This window comes from Scyliorhinus canicula, chromosome 3, assembly GCF_902713615.1.
Source record: "Scyliorhinus canicula chromosome 3, sScyCan1.1, whole genome shotgun sequence".
Taxonomy (NCBI): domain Eukaryota; kingdom Metazoa; phylum Chordata; class Chondrichthyes; order Carcharhiniformes; family Scyliorhinidae; genus Scyliorhinus; species Scyliorhinus canicula.
In genome coordinates, this window is record NC_052148.1 from 38,089,613 (window position 1) to 38,106,911 (window position 17,299).

A 17,299-nucleotide genomic window follows, 5' to 3' on the forward strand; every position below is an offset into this window, starting at 1 on the left:
TAATGGAAGTCTTAAACGCCAACTGGAAGGGTAGAGACATTATCTTAACAGCTGCATTTCCCTTCTGCCCAACCATCCAAATCAACACAATTTTCATAATAAAAATTGTAAATTTGCAGTATTAAAGCTTCCAAAAACCATTTCCAGAAAGACGACATGTCCATTTTTCGTAGAATGGATAATCTTGATTATGTGTTTCAGAAAGGGTCAGAGGAAACTGGATACTGTGCTGAACAAGAGATTCACAGTGCCTGAACGAAAGCACAATCAGCAAAATTAAATTTAGGCAGCAACAATGGTTTGGCAACGCAATAAGGTCAAAGCACTCCCAACTGCTGCATAGTTTTCTTCAATACCGCACAACCAGAACAGGTTTATGATCACAGCGAGCTAAATGGTAAGAGACATCAAACTAAAAATGTGAATGTTGGGGCTGCATTCTGCAACCTCGATCCCTGTGGAAACGCCAAAGGCACGTTATCGCCCAAACTCAAAACTGTAAATTTCTACTTCAAAATTTATTTTAAATTCAGTATCCACAGAACCAGAACAGCTTTCCAATTGTGACTCCAGAACAGTAAACATTTTTTTTTAAACCCTTGTGGTGGTTTTTGCCTATACATGTTATGTTGGATAGATCGCTTGGCACATATCTAGTAACATTCCCATTTGAGACTGACAGCAAGTACGTATTAAATATATCATTCATACATAAATTCACTTAATAAATAAAACTACAAGCATAGATCAAAAAGTCATTTGTTTGAGGGGGGGGGGGGGGCCTTACAGATTTTATTTTATTTTTAATTCAGAACCAGGGATTAAACCCCAATCTGCACAATTCAACAGAGCATCATTCCACGCACAAATGCACTTCGACCTTGACACTTGAAGTGTAAAAACAGCCCCCCAAAAAAACGTCAGCCCTGCGATATTGCAGCATTAACCTGTCACTGATGGGCCAAAAAAAAATCTCAGTATAAACTTCTACTGAGCAATCACGGTACTGCACCAAACTCAAGCCAAGTTGGGCACAGTAAAGTAAAAGCTGTTTACTACAGCAGGACGAAATTTTTTAAAAACATCATCCTGATACAAGGCTCAGATTAAACGGCAGGAAGGGCGAGAGGAGGGGGAATAAAAGATAAAACTGCCTCATCGCAGGATGCTGACGAGCTTTCAACTGACAGATTCAAAATCAAGACGCCCCGTCCAAAAACAAAAATGAGGAACAGAAGGCCCTCCCAAAAGAGAAATAAAATATATATCCCCAACCCAACCCAACCCCCCCCCCCCCCCATCCTTCTTCATCCTCTCATTCACGCACAGCCAGGACCAAACCAGAGACCGGGGACTGGTCTGTGTGGCAACCCCGCCCAATCAAAAGAATAAAATAAAAATCCACCCATCTTCAAATCACTAAACAACAACAACAACAAGGGCTTTCACTTCCCCCCTCCTCCTCCTCCCCCAGAAAAGAAGCTGCTGCTGCTGCTGCTGCTGCCTTTCAGTCAGACTCTCACACTCCCTCCCTCCCCCCTCTCTCAGGAAGGTGATAAAAGCGAGACCAACCTTGCATCCCCCACCTTCAGCTTGTACCACAATTTACTTCAGCTGATCACAAAAAAAATAGGCGGGGAGGAGTGAGGGAGGAGGGGAGGTGGAAAAAAAAAGGCGGCGAAACCAATGGCCGCCTCCGGTTGCCTCTCACAAGCCTATCCGAAGCAGCTGTTGTTGGAAACTGGCCAACCATATCATGGCTCATTACTCAGTCAGACAACTGCTCGCTGGCTCAGGGAGGCTGAGGGGAGGGGGGTAGGCCCTAAAAAATAATAGGCAACGCACAACACAACCCCCTCTCTAAGGGATGGCTGCTGGAATAAAAAAAAATTTGTGAGGGGTGTATTATGTACAGGAGCTAAAGGGACTTTGATTAGCCAGAAATGTTAAATTTTTTAAAAAACACACACCAGGCTGCTGATTTTAGAAATTTTAGAAACAGGCTGTTGAGCAAAAATCCCTGGAAGATAAAATTAGGTGTGTGTGTGTGTTGCAGTTCTCACTGTGCCAGTCATAGACAGCACACATCAAACTGCATCCAGGTACTCCTCCAGTCTCCTTTCAAAGTGGACGCAGGGCAGTTGCAGGTACTGCAACCACAAGCTTACCTTTTTTTTGTGTGTTTGTCAAGCTGGGTGGGGGGGGGGGGGTGGGGGGGTGGAGGAGGAGGACGCAGATCTCTACTCGAACAATATTTTGCCCAAATTTCAAGTCCCTCCTTGCCTATTTTACCATTCGAAATTATAACGCCGAACACACATGACTTACATACTTCCATCACAAAAGTTTCACACCAACAGCCTTACTGTATACGTACCAGATGCATAAAATCAAAACTTGCCAGTATTTTTTTAGCTCTTCTGATCATTACTTTAAGTGAACAATCTGCATTTTTTCAAACTTGTTTCTATTGATGAAGAATAAAGCATCCATGTCTTCTTTGTTTACAAAGTCATGATGTAAAGTCCTGCACCTTGTCACTTGTGCCTGACGTGACAAATGTGCAAATGCTATTCCACATGCTATAAAATTATTTCTTTACAAAATTATATATTTCTTCTAAAAATGAATGTTCTTGCACACCTTCAGAAATTATTATATCCTATATGCAGAAGTAACATGACATTAAGAAACAAAAACCAGGAAATGGTCTGATTCAATTTCATTTTCCTTCTTACATTCTGAACGTCGTCCTTCCATTTTCTTCACAGAAAAATGGTGGATGCGGATGCATTGGGAGACTGCTTGAATTATTTTCAAGATTCAAGAGCTAGGATTGGTTAAATTGCCTTGCACATTTATAAATCCTTATGCAGCTTGTTTAAAGCCATTTTCTATTCTCCTAATGCCAATCTGCATCACTTCAGCTCTGAACCAAAAAGAGAAGGAACTTGCATTGATATAACGTTTTCATCATCTCAGGGTGTCCCAAAGTGCTTTACAGCAAATTAAATCCTGAGTGTAGTCACTGTTGTAATATTTTCAAGATGGAGGGCTCAACTGAGACATTTATGGCGGACATGAATTCATCCACCTGTAGACTGTCAGCGGGACTGACCAGGTCAACAGTGTCTCATAGGGGTGGCATGGTTGCGCAGTGTTTAGCACTGCTACCTCATGGCGCCGAGGACCCGGGTTTGACCCCTGACCCGGATCACTGTCCGTGTGGATAGTGCACAGTAAGAAGTCTTACAACAACAGGTTTATTTGGAATCACTAGCTTTCGGAGTGCAGCTCCTTCGTTAGGTGAGTGAATAGGTAGGTTACACAAACACAGCATATAAAGACAAAGTCAATGATGCATGATGATACTTTGTATACGAGTCTTTGCAGGTAATTAAGTCTTGACAGGTCCAGACGGTGCGACTGGAGAGAGGGATAATCACAGGTTAAAGAGGTGTGAATTGTCTCAAGCCAGGACAGTTGGCAGGTTTTCACAAGCCCATGCCAGATGGTGGGGGAGTTAAATGTGGTTAAATGTAGTGAGACATGAATCCAAGGTCACCGTTGAGGCCATAGTATGGTAAATTGCCCCTTAATTGGAAAAAAAAGAATTTGATACTCAAAATGTATTTTTTAAAAAGAGTCTTGTTGTCCTGAGGCAAAACGGCCTTACAACCTCAGGATAATGTTGGAATGAGTAAAAACTAACCTAGTCTTATTTATCTACATCCAGCCACCTCCTTAGTATCTGCCTTGGCTTAGTAGCAGTACATTCGCCAAAATGTTTTTTCCCAATTAAGGGGCAATTTGACGTGGCCAATATACCTACCCTGCACATTGTTTTGGGTTGTGGGGTGAAATCCACGTGAACACGGGGCGAATGTGCAAACTCCACACGGTCAGTGACCTAGGGCCAGGATCGAACCTGGGACCTCGGCACCGTGAGACAGCCGTGCTAACCACTGCACCACCGTGCTGCCCTACATTTGCCAACAGTTAGGAGGTTGTGGGTTCAGGTTACACTCCAGAGACTTGGCACACAGTCTAGGCTGGCAGTTCTGTGGACTATCAAGCGAGTGTGGCATTTTCAGATGTGATGCTAAATCAATGCTCCATCTGCCCTCTCAGCTGGATGTGAAAGATCCCACCACACTATTCAAACAGCACAGAATTCTTCCAGTGTCCTGGGCAGTGTTTATTCCTCAGCCAAAGTCTATGCAACTGATGATCATTTATTCTGTTGCAATATTTGGGAACTCGCTATGTGTAAATTGGCTGCCATCGTTCCTTCAAAAGAACCATGAAGGATAAGTTTCTGACTGGAATTTACTGAAAGAATAGTGTGTGAATGACACTTGCAGTTATTTTTTTTTAAATTTAGAATACCAATTTGTTTTTTCTAATTGAAGGGCAATTTAGAGTGTTCAATCCACCTACCCTGCACATCTTTGGGTTGTGGGGCGATACCCACGCAAACACGGGGAGAATGTGCAAACTCCCACACAGACAGTGACCCAGAGCCAGGATCGAACCTGGGACCTTGGCGCCTTGAGGCAGCAGGGCTAACCACTGCGCCACTATGCTGCCTTCTTACTGTTATTAATGTGAAACAGCCAACAATTAATAGTGAGGAAGAGATGCCCCATGAATTGTGAATTACCAGCAGTCATAAGCCGTGTTGTGCTGTGCCACCCGTGTTAGCTTTACGAAAACTGCACTTCATCCTTAACTCCCAATCTCACACATTTGCATTATTTGTCCCATTAAACTCACCACAATAAGTTCAGTATAGTAGCCCTTTTAACAACGTGGTAGTTCATGACCCATCAATCAACCTCTGGCCCATTGACTGGACAATTAGAAATATGGAGTTTCATTTCTTCAGGAGCAAATTGATGTCGGAGATTTTTTTTAAATGCCAAATTTAAAATGTTTGCATTTTTCTTACTTTCTGCCTCTCTTTTCTCTCAATTTGATCTTTTATTCCCTCTTTAATTTCTTTTTCTGCACTTGATTTGACAATGGATTCACCCATTCAAATTTACGCTTTCACCTTCGTCCTTCTGGTGTTGACATCTCAATTTCATTGGTTGAAGAGTTTAGTAGTCAAGGATGAGTCCACAAATGAGAATCAAAAATGGTTTATTTTCCAAAGGGAAGTATTCACATGCAACAGTCCCAGCTGGGATTACTCTGCAGCTTGGCTCCTATCTGGGCTGGCTTTTATGGCAATGAATTAAGGAGCCCGCTGGCGGGCCTCCGCCCCTCAGCAGGGGAGCTCGTTCTCCACGAAGGCCGTAAGTCCCTTTGAAGAAGGGAGTGCCGGAGTACGTCTACTCCTCTTTGCCTGCGGCCGCACCTCCTGAGTCTGCGGGGCTGGGTTGCGGGTGTGCAGCGTATCGGGAAATGTCATTTCCGCGGTGACAGTCTGGGGGTACCGCTGGTGGCTGATCCCTGGTAAAGTCGTAGTTGGAAACCTCGGATGCCTCAGCCTCCATCTCAGAGTCCGAGTCCACTACCTAGAGCATAGAACATAGAACATAGAACAGTACAGCACAGCACAGAACAGGCCCTTCGGCCCTCAATGTTGTGCCGAGCAATGATCACCCTACTCAAACCCACGTATCCACCCCATACCCGTAACCCAACAACCCCCCCTTAACCTTACTTTTTAGGACACTACGGGCAATTTAGCATGGCCAATCCACCTTACCCACATATAGAACAATGCAGCACAGAACAGGCCCTTCGGCCCTCAATGTTGTGCCGAGCAATGATCACCCTACTCACACCCATGTATCCACCCTATACCCGTAACCCAACAACTCCCCCCTTAACCTTACTATTAAGACACTACGGGCAATTTAGCATGGCCAATCCACCTAACCCGCACATCTTTGGACTGTGGGAGGAAACCGGAGCACCCGGAGGAAAACCTCTTGCATCTCGGTGTCGGGCTCCCAGGGAACAACAACCCAGACCCCCATGTGTCAAGGCGATGTGGCTGGAAGACGGTTCCTCTGGTGGGGCATGTTCTAACACTGGCCTCCTCCACCGTCCATTACTGCACGGTCCGTTCACTGGTTTAAATTGGTACGAGCCTCATCCGGTCTGTTGTACCATTGTCGCTGGAATCCAACAGACACCATTCCCGAAGCTTCAGACAGACACTGCATCCCTGGTTGGAAACATCTTATCCACATCCGCCTGCGTTGGCCTCACCTCTGCTGATCCTGACCACAATGCATTCTCCCGCCAATATCTGGCAACATGAGGTTGGCAGGCCCCAAGCCTCTGGCCCATCAACAGCTACATAGCTCGTGGCATTCGGTGAGGTCTGGCAACTGAACAAAAGTCATGCTTATCTCATTTCCACAGATCATGTGGTCTGTTTCTTCAAACCTCTCATGAAGGTCTGCACCGCTCACTCAGCCAACCTGTTCGAGGAAGGGTGATAAGGGGCCATAAGAAGGCAAATGGAGTTTTGTCCTTTATTGCTAGAGGGATGGAGTTTAAGACTAGGGAGGTTATGCTGCAACTGTATAAGGTGTTAGTGAGGGCACACCTGGAGTATTGTGTTCAGTTTTGGTCTCCTTACCTGAGAAAGGACATACTGGTGCTGGAGGTTATGCAGAGGAGATTCACTAGGTTAATCCCAGAGTTGAGGGGGTTGGATTACGAGGAGAGGTTGAGTAGACTGGGACTGTACTCGTTGGAATTTAGAAGGATTCAGGGCCATCTTATAGAAACATATAAAATTATGAAGGGGATAGATAGGGTAGATGCCGGCAGGTTGTTTCCACTGGCGGATGAAAGCAGAACAAGGGGGCATAGCCTCAAAATAAGGGGAAGTTGATTTAGGACTGAGTTTAGGAGGAACTTCTTCACCCAAAGGGTTGTGAATCTATGGAATCCCCTGCCCAGTGAAGCAGTTGAGGCTCCCGCCGGCCCCGGGGAGATACTCAGGGAGTCCGGTAGTAATAGCTTCGTTGAGAATTTGGAGGTAGTTTCAACAGAACTTCGGGTTGGGGGCAGGGTCAAGGGTAATGCCGATTCGGTGGAACCATAGATTTGAGCCAGGGAAGTGGGATGGAAATTTTCGGAAATGGGAGGAGAAAGGAATTAGGACACTTAAAGATTTATTTTTGGGGGGTCGATTTGCGGGATTGAAGGAGCTGGGAGCGAAGTATGGGCTGGAGCAGGGGGAAATATTTAGATACATGCAGGTTCGAGACTTTACCAGAAAGGAGATACAGAGCTTTCCAGTAGAGCCGGCTTCCACATTACTCGAGGAGGTGTGATGACAGGGGGACTGGAGAAGGGGGTAGTATCGGTAGTTTCGGGGGCTATTTTGGAGGATGAGAAGGCACCGCTAGAAGGATCAAGGAAAAGTGGGAGGAAGAGTTGGGAGAGGGTATGGAGGAGGAGTTCTGGTGTGAGGTTCTCTGGTGGGTGAACGCCTCCACCTCGTGTGCGAGGTTGGAGCTGATTCTTAGAACAGTACAGCACAGAACAGGCCCTTCGGCCCTCGATGTTGTGCCGAGCATTGTCCGAAACCAAGATCAAGCTATCCCACTCCCTGTCATTCTGGTGTGCTCCATGTGCCTATCCAATAACTGCTTGAAAGTTCCTAAAGTGTCTGACTCCACTATCACAGCAGGCAGTCCATTCCACACCCTAACCAATCCCTGAGTAAAGAACCTACCTCGGACATCCCTCCTGTATCTCCCACCCTGATCCTTATAGTTATGCCCCCTTGTAACAGCTACATCCAGCCGAGGAAATAGTCTCTGAACGCCCACTCTATCTATCCCCCTCATCATCTTATAAACCTCTATTAAGTCGACTCTCATCCACCTCCGCTCCAAAGAGAAAAGCCCAAGCTCCCTCAACCTTTCCTCATAAGACCTATCCTCCAAACCAGGCAGCATCCTGGTAAATCTCCTTTGCACCTTTTCCAATGCTTCCACATCCTTCCTACAGTGAGGTGACCAGAACTGCACACAATACTCCAAATGTGGCCTCACCAGGGTCATGTACAGTTGCAGCATAACCCCACGGCTCTTAAACTCAAGCCCCCTGATGATAAATGCTAACACACTATAGGCCTTCTTCACGGCTCTATCCACTTGAGTGTCAACCTTCAGAGATCTGTGGACATGAACCCCAAGATCTCTCTGTTCCTCCACATTCCTCAGAACCCTGCCATTGGCCCTGCAATCCGCATTCAAATTTTTTTCTACCAAAATGAATCACCTCGCACTTATCAGGGTTAAACTCCATCTGCCATTTTTCGGCCCAGCTCTGCATCCTATCAATGTCTCTTCGCAGCCGACAACAGCCCTCCACCTCATCCACTACTCCACCAATCTTGGTGTCATCAGCAAATTTACACACCCACCCTTCAGCCCCCCATGAAATGAAAATCGCTTATTGTCACGAGTAGGCTTCAATGAAGTTACTGTGAAAAGCCCCTAGTCGCCACATTCCGGCGCCTGTTCTGGGAGGCTGATACGGGAATTGAACTGTGCTGCTGGTCTGCCTTGGTCTGCTTTAAAAGCCAGCGATTAATCCCAGTGTGCTAAATCAGCCCCTACTGCAAGTCACTGATAAAAATCACAAATAGCAGAGGACCCAGCACTGATCCCTGTGGTACACCGCTGGTAACTGGTCTCCAGTCTGAAAATTTTCCATCCACCACCACCCTCTGTCATCTATGTGATAGACAGTGACTTATCCAATTGGCCAAATTTCCCTCTATCCCACTCCTCCTTACTTTCTTCATAAGCCGACCATGGGGAACCTTATCAAATGCTTTACTAAAATCCATGTATACGACATCAACTGCTCTTCCTTCATCGACACACTTAGTTACCTCCTCAAAGAATTCAATCAAATTTGTGAGGCAAGACTTACCCTTCACGAATTCGTGTTGACTATTCAGGATTAAGCTGCATCTTTCCAAATGGTCACAAATCCTATCCTTCAGGACCTTTTCCATTAACTTACCGACCAACGAAGTAAGACTAACTGGCCTGTAATTACCAGGGTCATTCCTATTCCCTTTCTTGAAGGTGGTGTGGTGTATAGAGCGGACCATATAAGGGGGAGTATGAGTCGGCTCTTTGAGGGGGTAGAAGATGTGTGTGAACGTTGCCGGGGGGGGGGGGGGTTTGCAAACCACGTTCATATCTTTTGGTCCTGTCCAAAGCTGGAGGATTACTGTACGGAGGTGTTTAGGGTAATCTCTAAAGTGGTGCACGTGAAACTGGACCCAGGCCGTCGGGAGGCCATATTTGGGGCGTCGGACCAGCCGGGGTTGGAAACGAGTGTGGAGGCAGATGTTGTAGATTTCGTCTCGTTGATCGCCCGAAGGCGGATCCTGTTAGGGTGGAGATCAACCTTTCCACCCTGGCGTGGCAGGGGGGCGTGCTGGAATTCTTGACGCTTGAAAAGGTCAAATTTTAACTGAGGAGAAGGATGGAGGGGTTCTACAATGGGCATTATTCATTATGCACCTTCGAGAATTGGATCACATCGAACATTAGAGGGGTTGGGGGCTGGGAGGGTTGGGAGGAGAGGGACTGTATGTGTTAATGGTGACTATGAGTGATTCCCGATTCCTTTTTATCATTTGTTTATGTCAACCTGCGGGCTAGTGTCTGGGGTTTGGTGGGAGGATGGGATTGTTGTTATTGAAATGGGGATTGACATTACATTCGTTACTGATTATTGTTTATTGTTGGGTGTAAATTTGCGAGAAAATGTGAAAAAGGAGGAGAATAAAAAATATTTTTTAAAAAGAAAATGAATCATCCCCAGCTAACTTTGCGTATAGGTCTTCGATCATGGCATTGACAGCCTGTCTAGACAGGGGGGGCCTTGTTTACTGGCAACTTATAACCTCCACAAAGCCATACAGTTTTGTCAGATTTTAGTACCGGGACTACAGCTGCTGCCCAATCAGCAGATTATACTGGCCGGATGATACCATGACCTTCCAGTCAGTTGAACTTGTCTTTGACTTTCCCCAGATACGAACAGGGAGAGGGTGGGCCCTGAAAGATTTTGGTTGGGCCTCAGGATCTCCATATATCTTGGTCATGGCCCACTTAATTTTACTCAAGCCCTCCTGGTAGACATCTAGATACTTCCCAAGACTTTGTAAAGTCCTCCAGTGCCCATCTGGACGATCTGTTGCCAGTCCAGCCGGAGACTTTGAAGGCAATCACAGAGCAGCAGACTCGGTCCAGGGCCCTGCACTATTATTAATGGCCGCCTAATGAACTGCTATCCATATGTAACTGGGGTCATCATTGTGCCTGCTATGGCTAGGGGTTCCCCCGCATAGGTTGATAGCATTGCCTTGGTGTCCTGCAAACGCAGCTGTTGAACTCCAATCCTGATGTTCTCGAAGGGCTGCCTCCCTATTACCAAAGCTTAGTCCCTCGTGTCCAACTCCACCTCTAATGGATGACCATTCACCTGGACAGTAATCCTGATGGGGGCAACTCTTGGCGCGGCAATGCAATGCAATTGCATACTCTGATTGTCATCAGGTGGCTCTAAGTGGAGGGTTCTGGCTCTGGGCTGGCATCTTCCTTGGGTGGTTCTCCAAGGGTCCAGCTACCCTGTTGCACCCTTTATGAGCTTACAAATCCAGCAGTTTACAGGGGAAAACTAAATGAGCTGGAGGGTGCGTGAAAAATGTATATACCTGCGAAGGCCATGAGATAGCTTAATCCAGCAAACTCCAGTCTACAGGTTTTATAAATAACAACTGCAGAAATGTTGCGAGCGGAGAGCCAAAGCCATGGTAGGTGGGAATTTCACAGTGACACAAGATTAAGTTTTCTACTCCATATTAGAATGTGATTTGGTATGTTCCCAATTTCCCCAGATCTGACTATGTTATCCCTCCTCAACTGATCAGACATTTTACATTTATCGGTGCAACCTCTTATATGTCTACTCAATGTAAATACAACTACATAAACAAGGATAATGCATTTCTGCACCCCACTAACAGTAGCATTTAACAATATAGAGCTGATGTAAATAGAAAACTTCTGGGAAGCACGGTGGTGCAGTGGTTAGCACTGTTGCCTCACAGCGCTGAGGACCTGGGTTTGGTTCCCCCCCGGGTCACTCTCCGTGTGGAGTTTGCACATTCTCCCCGTGTCTGCGTGGGTCTCACCCCCACAACCAAAAGCTGTGCAGGGTAGATGGACTGGCCACGCTAAATTGCACCCTAACATGAATTGAGTCCAATAAATTAAAATAAACAGACTTCTTCACTGGATAATCAGTTTAGTAATTATAACAAATAACGCACCTTGACATGGTGCGCGGCCTTATTGTTCCAGCTACTAAAGATGATGGACGCATAGAATTTCAAAATGGGGTGTCTGCAAATGGTGCACATTTGCTGATGGCTGGATGGACCAATCCTTGAAACCGATTCACCAACAAAGGCAGAACATGAAGCCACCCTGTTGTGTTCACTGTTGACGCTTGTTTCCAAACCACTGTAGCTATTGGTTATCAGGGTGGTCCTGCACGCAAACCCACAGGAGGTGTCGCCATTTTCCTCTATCTTCAGCCAACGACTGCCAGGTGCAAAAATGATGTTTAGGACTTTCTTGCCATGCTTGTGTTACCATCCCAGCTGACGTTATGAATGGACAAATCAGATCCCAGAGTGAAACCTGACTTGACAGGTTCTGGGCGGGATACTCCGTCCCTCCGCACCCATTTTCTGGTGCAACGCGCCCCACCGGCAGTGGGATTCTCCGTCCCAGCAGCCGGCCAATGGGGTTCCCTATTGTGGGCACCCTCAAGCTGTTGGGAAATTGAGGGCCTGAGTGCTCTGAAATGGAAGATCCCGCCGACGGAGAATTCAGCCCCCTAACTTTTTCTTTTTAAACTACGGAGGCAAGTGACTGAACAAATTCACAGGAGTCCACTTCCCAGCCTCCGAGGTACCAGCGCTGGTGCTTCCTGATAAACCTTTGGTGAGTAGCAATTGTTCGAGAGCTAGTGTTGTGAAGTGTAGCAGTTGGGCATCATTACATGTGCAAAAGATGTTGATGCGTGTTGGGCCATCTAATAATAACAATCTTTATAATTGTCACAAGTAGGCTTACATTAACACTGCATTGAAGTGACCGTGAAAAGCCCCTAGTCGCCACACTCCGGCGCCTGTTCGGGTACACAGGGAGAATTCAGAATGCGCAAGTCACCTAACAAGCACATCTTTCGGTATTTTGGCGAAGATTCCGGAGCACCCGGAGGAAACCCACACAGACACGGGGAGAACATGCAGACTCCACACAGACAGTCTGGGTCTTTGGCGCTATGAAGCAACAGTGCTAACCATTGTGCTTCCAAGCCGCCCTTGTCTGGAACTGTGAAACTCTCAGGGGTAAGCCTGTCTCTGCGGCTGACAAGCAAGTGATCGGTCTCGCAATCTGCTCTGTGGTAGGTGCGGGTCAAGGACCTCAATGATAGCTTAGTGAATCAATGCACTTTGCAACCCTTTGAGGTTAACAAATGCATTGTGCAGTCCAGCACGTTCAGACAGACACTAAGAAAATCCGAGGTCTGTTCCTGACACATGCTGAGTTCACTGATCTCAGCCAAGCACTAGTAATGAAGTTGCTACAGTCGTCCTTAGCCAAGAGTAAACGTCATTCACTTGCCTCAGTGCAAATGATCTGTGCCTCACCATAAATTCGGACATGACACGAATGTCAAAGAAATACGATGAAAATGTTATTTTAAAAAGCACGTTCACCGATGCCAATTAAGTAATTAAAAACTTATGAGAGTGCAAAATGCAACTATTTATGATGTCATTGAGGCACAGACACGTGTGCTGCTGCTGCTGCTTTGAGTATTGAGTGCAGGGAGTGACAGATTTGTGTGACTAAATTTATCCTGGATCACCCAGTTCCACAGCAAGCATAAACACTGCCACTAAATCAATGTGTCAGGGAATCTGCTACACTTTACAGTCCAAGGATTGTATAATGTCATTTTCAAACTGGATGTATCAAAAGTGAGAGAACTTTGATCTACAAATGACAGCATCGACAATATTATTTATCTATGTGTATTAAACAATTTTGAGTGTCACATTTCAGTTGTCGCACTTCAGACATCACTGAAGTGTCAAAAGTGTCAGAAAAAGAGGAAGACAATCATTTCACATTGCTTTCATCTGCCCTGGATCCAGAAATTTAAAAAGAAATTACTCATCTTCCTTCAGCAAAGGCAATTAACCTCAAATGGTGCAAACTATGTTATTTACAACATTTAGTCTTAGTAGCCTTAAATGGACAGCTCTGATTAAATATTGCTGCACTTTAGGTACAGAATACATTTCTGTGTTGTACAATGTAATGTATCGGCTGATGTAGAAACAGCAAAGCCAGGTCAGCTCTCAATGGAGTATTGCGTTCACTTCCTGGGCACTGCTCCTCAGGAAGGACCTATTGGCTTTGAAATAGATGTGGATGTTGGCGGTGGATTGCATGGGGGCAACACAAATTCAGCCCCTGTTATAACCTGCCTGCTTACCATTGGCTGGGGACTAATGACAATCCCACAATCCTGTGGGAGTATGAGCTTCCCCAATGACGGGGGGGGGGCGGAGAAATAATTAGCAGACTCCCTGCATAAATAAAGCTGGGCAGTTTGGAACCAGCAGAGAGAGGGGTTAGCTGCAAGGGAAGTTGCTGCTGTTGTGTATATACATATATATATATATATAATATATATATATATATGTTATTGTAAATAAATGTTATTTCTTTGTATCCTGAAGACTCGTGCTGGATTCTTCGTGGCCCCCACAAAACTGGCGACGAGGATTAAAGTGAATAGCTGTCTACACTGCTGAAGCCACCTCCCTGGACTTTTGTTGGACACAGGTGCTACCGTGCGGGGCAGCACGGTAGCATGGTGGTTAGCATAAATGCTTCACAGCTCCAGGGTCCCAGGTTCGATTCCCGGCTGGGTCACTGTCTGTGTGGAGTCTGCACGTCCTCCCCGTGTGTGCGTGGGTTTCCTCCGGGTGCTCCGGTTTCCTCCCACAGTCCAAAGATGTGCGGGTTAGGTGGATTGGCCATGCTAAATTGCCCGTAGTGTCCTAAAAAGTAAGGTTAAGGGGGGGGGGGGGTTGTTGGGTTACGGGTATAGGGTGGATACGTGGGTTTGAGTAGGGTGATCATTGCTCGGCACAACATTGAGGGCCAAAGGGCCTGTTCTGTGCTGTACTGTTCTAGGTTGGAAGTTGTTTTCTATCACACCATGCCTCTGTATGGACGTTTGGATGTTTTTGATGCTGCGCTGGAAAGCTGGAACCAGTACGCACAACGGATGCGTTACTATTTCCAGGCAAACAATATGACTGAAAACGAGCGCCAGGTGCTCATATTGCTCACCGCCTGCGGCCCGCATATGTTTGGGGTGATTAGGAGCCTTACGTACCCAGCTGCGCCGGACACCAAAACTTTTGATGAACTTATGAATTTAGTGGGGCAACATTTTAACCCAACCCCATCCACTATAGTCCAACGTTACCGGTTTAATACCGCTGAAAGAACCCCAGGAGAATCCCTTGCCGACTTTCTATCCAGGCTATGCAGGATTGCAGAGCACTGTGACTATGGTGAGACCTTATCAGAAATGTTACGCGACCATTTGGTTTGCGGTATTAACAATGCGGCCACCCAGAGAAAGTTGTTAGCCGAGCCAACATTGACTTTTCAGCAGGCCATTCAAATAGTATTTTCCCGAGAGAGCGCAGAACGAGGAGTGCAGGAGCTACAGGGAATGGAGGTGCATGCCTTGGGGCGCAACCCCTTCCGTCCGAAAGCGTCCCCCTGCACCCCTGCGGTACCTTGGGCGAGGCGATGTCCGGATCAACGCCAGTGGCTGTCAGGGCCGGCTCAAGGTACCGGCAACTCGGGCAGTCGCCCGGGGCGCCATGTGCTAGGGGGCGCCATCAACGAGTGTGTGACCGGCGTCAGAGACCTGCCGACAGAGAGACCGGCCCGCCGATCGGTGAGTCCCGATCATATAACCAGGTCACTCCGGTCCCCCTCCGACCCGACCCGACCGCCCCGACCCGGCCCGACCCCCCCGCCCCCGACCCCGACCCCCCCCCGACCCCGACCCGACCCCCCCGACCCCGACCCGACTCCCCCCGCCCCCGACCCGACCCCCCCCGCCCCCGACCCGACCCCCCCCCGCCCCGACCCTCCCCGACCCCGCCCCCGACCCGACCCCCCCTGACCCGACCCCCCCCCCGACTCCCCCTGACCCGACCCCCCCCCGACCCCCCCGACCCGACCCCCCCGACCCGACCCCCCCGACCCGACCCCCCCGCCCCGACCCCCCCCGCCCACCCCCCCTGCCCCCGACCCGACCCCCCCTGCCCCCGACCCGACCCCCCCCGCCCCCGACCCGACCCCCCCCGCCCCCGACCCGACCCGACCCCCCCCGCCCCCGACCCGACCCCCCCCGCCCCGACCCTCCCCGACCCCCCCCCGCCCCCGCCCCCCCCGACCCGACCCCCCCGACCCCCCCCGACCCGACCCCCCCGACCCCCCCGACCCGACCCACCCGACCCCGACCCCGACCCCCCCCCGACCCGACCCCCCCCGACCCGACCCCCCCGACCCGACCCCCCGACCCGACCCGACCCCGACCCACCCGACCCGACCCCCCCCCCGACCCGACCCGACCCGACCCCCCCGACCCGACCCGACCCGACCCCCCCCGACCCGACCCGACCCCCCCCGACCCAACCCGACCCCCCCGACCCGACCCCCCCCCGACCCGACCCGACCCGCCCCCCCCCCCCGAAGGGCGCCGAAGTTCAGCTTGCCCGGGGCGCCAGCAACCCTAGGGCCGGCGCTGGTGGCTGTCGGACATTCCTCCCCGAAGGGAGCCTTCTCCAGAACCAATGGATGAGGAGCCATATCCGTGTCAGACTTGTAGCCGCTGACCCCGTCGCAGACGCCGGTCCTGGGGGCGCCAGAGGCGCTGTCGTTCCGACCGAAACTGGGGCCAGCCCAGGGGCCGTACCTTTCATTTGGATGAACCTGCGGCGACTACTCCCGAGGACGTGGAGACGGAGCACGACTGCCTGCAGCTGCATTGTGCGGCAGCTCCCCGTGTGGCCCCCATTAAAGTGACAGTACGGGTCAATGGTCACCCGCTTGAGATGGAGTTGGACACTGGTGCAGCGGTCTCCGTGATCGCCCAGAGGACATTCGACCGCATCAAGTAGGGTATACAGACCCTTACATTAACTGACACACAGGCCAGGTTGGCCACCTACACGGGGGAACCATTGGACATTGCAGGAACTACGATGACCCCTGTTGTTTATGGACGCCAGGAGGGGCGTTTCCCACTTATCGTGGTGCACGGCCATGGGCCCAGCCTGTTGGGTCGGGACTTGTTGCGCCATTTGCCGTTGCAGTGGCAGCACATCCTCCAAACAGGATCTGGAGGGTTGACTGAGGTGCTAGGACGATGCCCAGATATATTCCAGCCCGGTTTGGGGAAAATAAAAGGGGCTGTAGCCCGTATCCAAGTCGAACCAGGAGCCACGCCGCGCTATTTCTGGGCGCGCCCGGTGCCTTACGCCTTGCTCGAGAAGGTAGAAGGGAGCTCACTCGTTTGGAGACTTTGGTTATCATCAGGCCCGTCCTTTTCGCTGACTGGGCAGTACCAATTGTACCTGTAATGAAGCCAGACGCCACAGTTCGCTTGTGCGGTGACTATAAACTTACAGTGAATACGGCTTCCCGACTCGACCGATACCCAATGCCTCGCATAGAGGATCTCTACGCGAAGCTTGCAGGTGGACTCTCGTTCACAAAATTAGATATGAGTCACGCCTACCTGCAGTTGGAGCTGGACCCTGCCTCCCGGCCATATGTAACGATTAATACACACCGGGGCCTGTACGAATATACACGTTTGCCCTTTGGGGTATCCTCTGCCTGCGCTATTTTTCAACGCGTTATGGAGGGCATTTTGAGAGGTTTACCACGTGTTGCTGTCTACTTGGATGACGTTTTGATCACAGGGACGTCGGAGCAAGAACATCTGGAAAATTTGGAGGCTGTCTTTCGACGCTTTTCGGAGGCTGGAGTTCGTTTACGTCGCACAAAGTGTGTTTTTCACGCGAAGGAAGTAGTCTACCTGGGTTATCGGGTGGACCGCGAAGGTTTGCACCCCGTCGCAGATAAGGTGCGCGCGATTCAACAGGCCCCCG

At 49.2% G+C, this 17,299-nt stretch overlaps 1 protein-coding gene across 5 annotated transcripts in view; it reads right to left on the reverse strand.

The window, feature by feature from the left end:
* The window catches only part of ctbp1 (C-terminal binding protein 1), a 394,244-nt gene that overhangs the window by 265,909 nt on the left and 111,036 nt on the right, over nucleotides 1-17,299 (reverse strand). The window contains exon 1 of one of the 5 annotated variants that reach the window (XM_038793323.1): nucleotides 1,573-1,707. The exons of 2 other annotated variants lie outside the window; for them this stretch is intronic. Coding sequence is in view for 1 of the 3 variants with exons in the window: in XM_038793331.1 (XP_038649259.1) it covers nucleotides 1,573-1,579 (7 nt within the window). In the remaining 2 variants the exon portion in view is untranslated. Of the gene's footprint in view, nucleotides 1-1,572; nucleotides 1,708-17,299 lie in introns of those variants that run through there. 2 more of the 5 variants (XM_038793327.1, XM_038793331.1) reach the window with 2 other exon arrangements.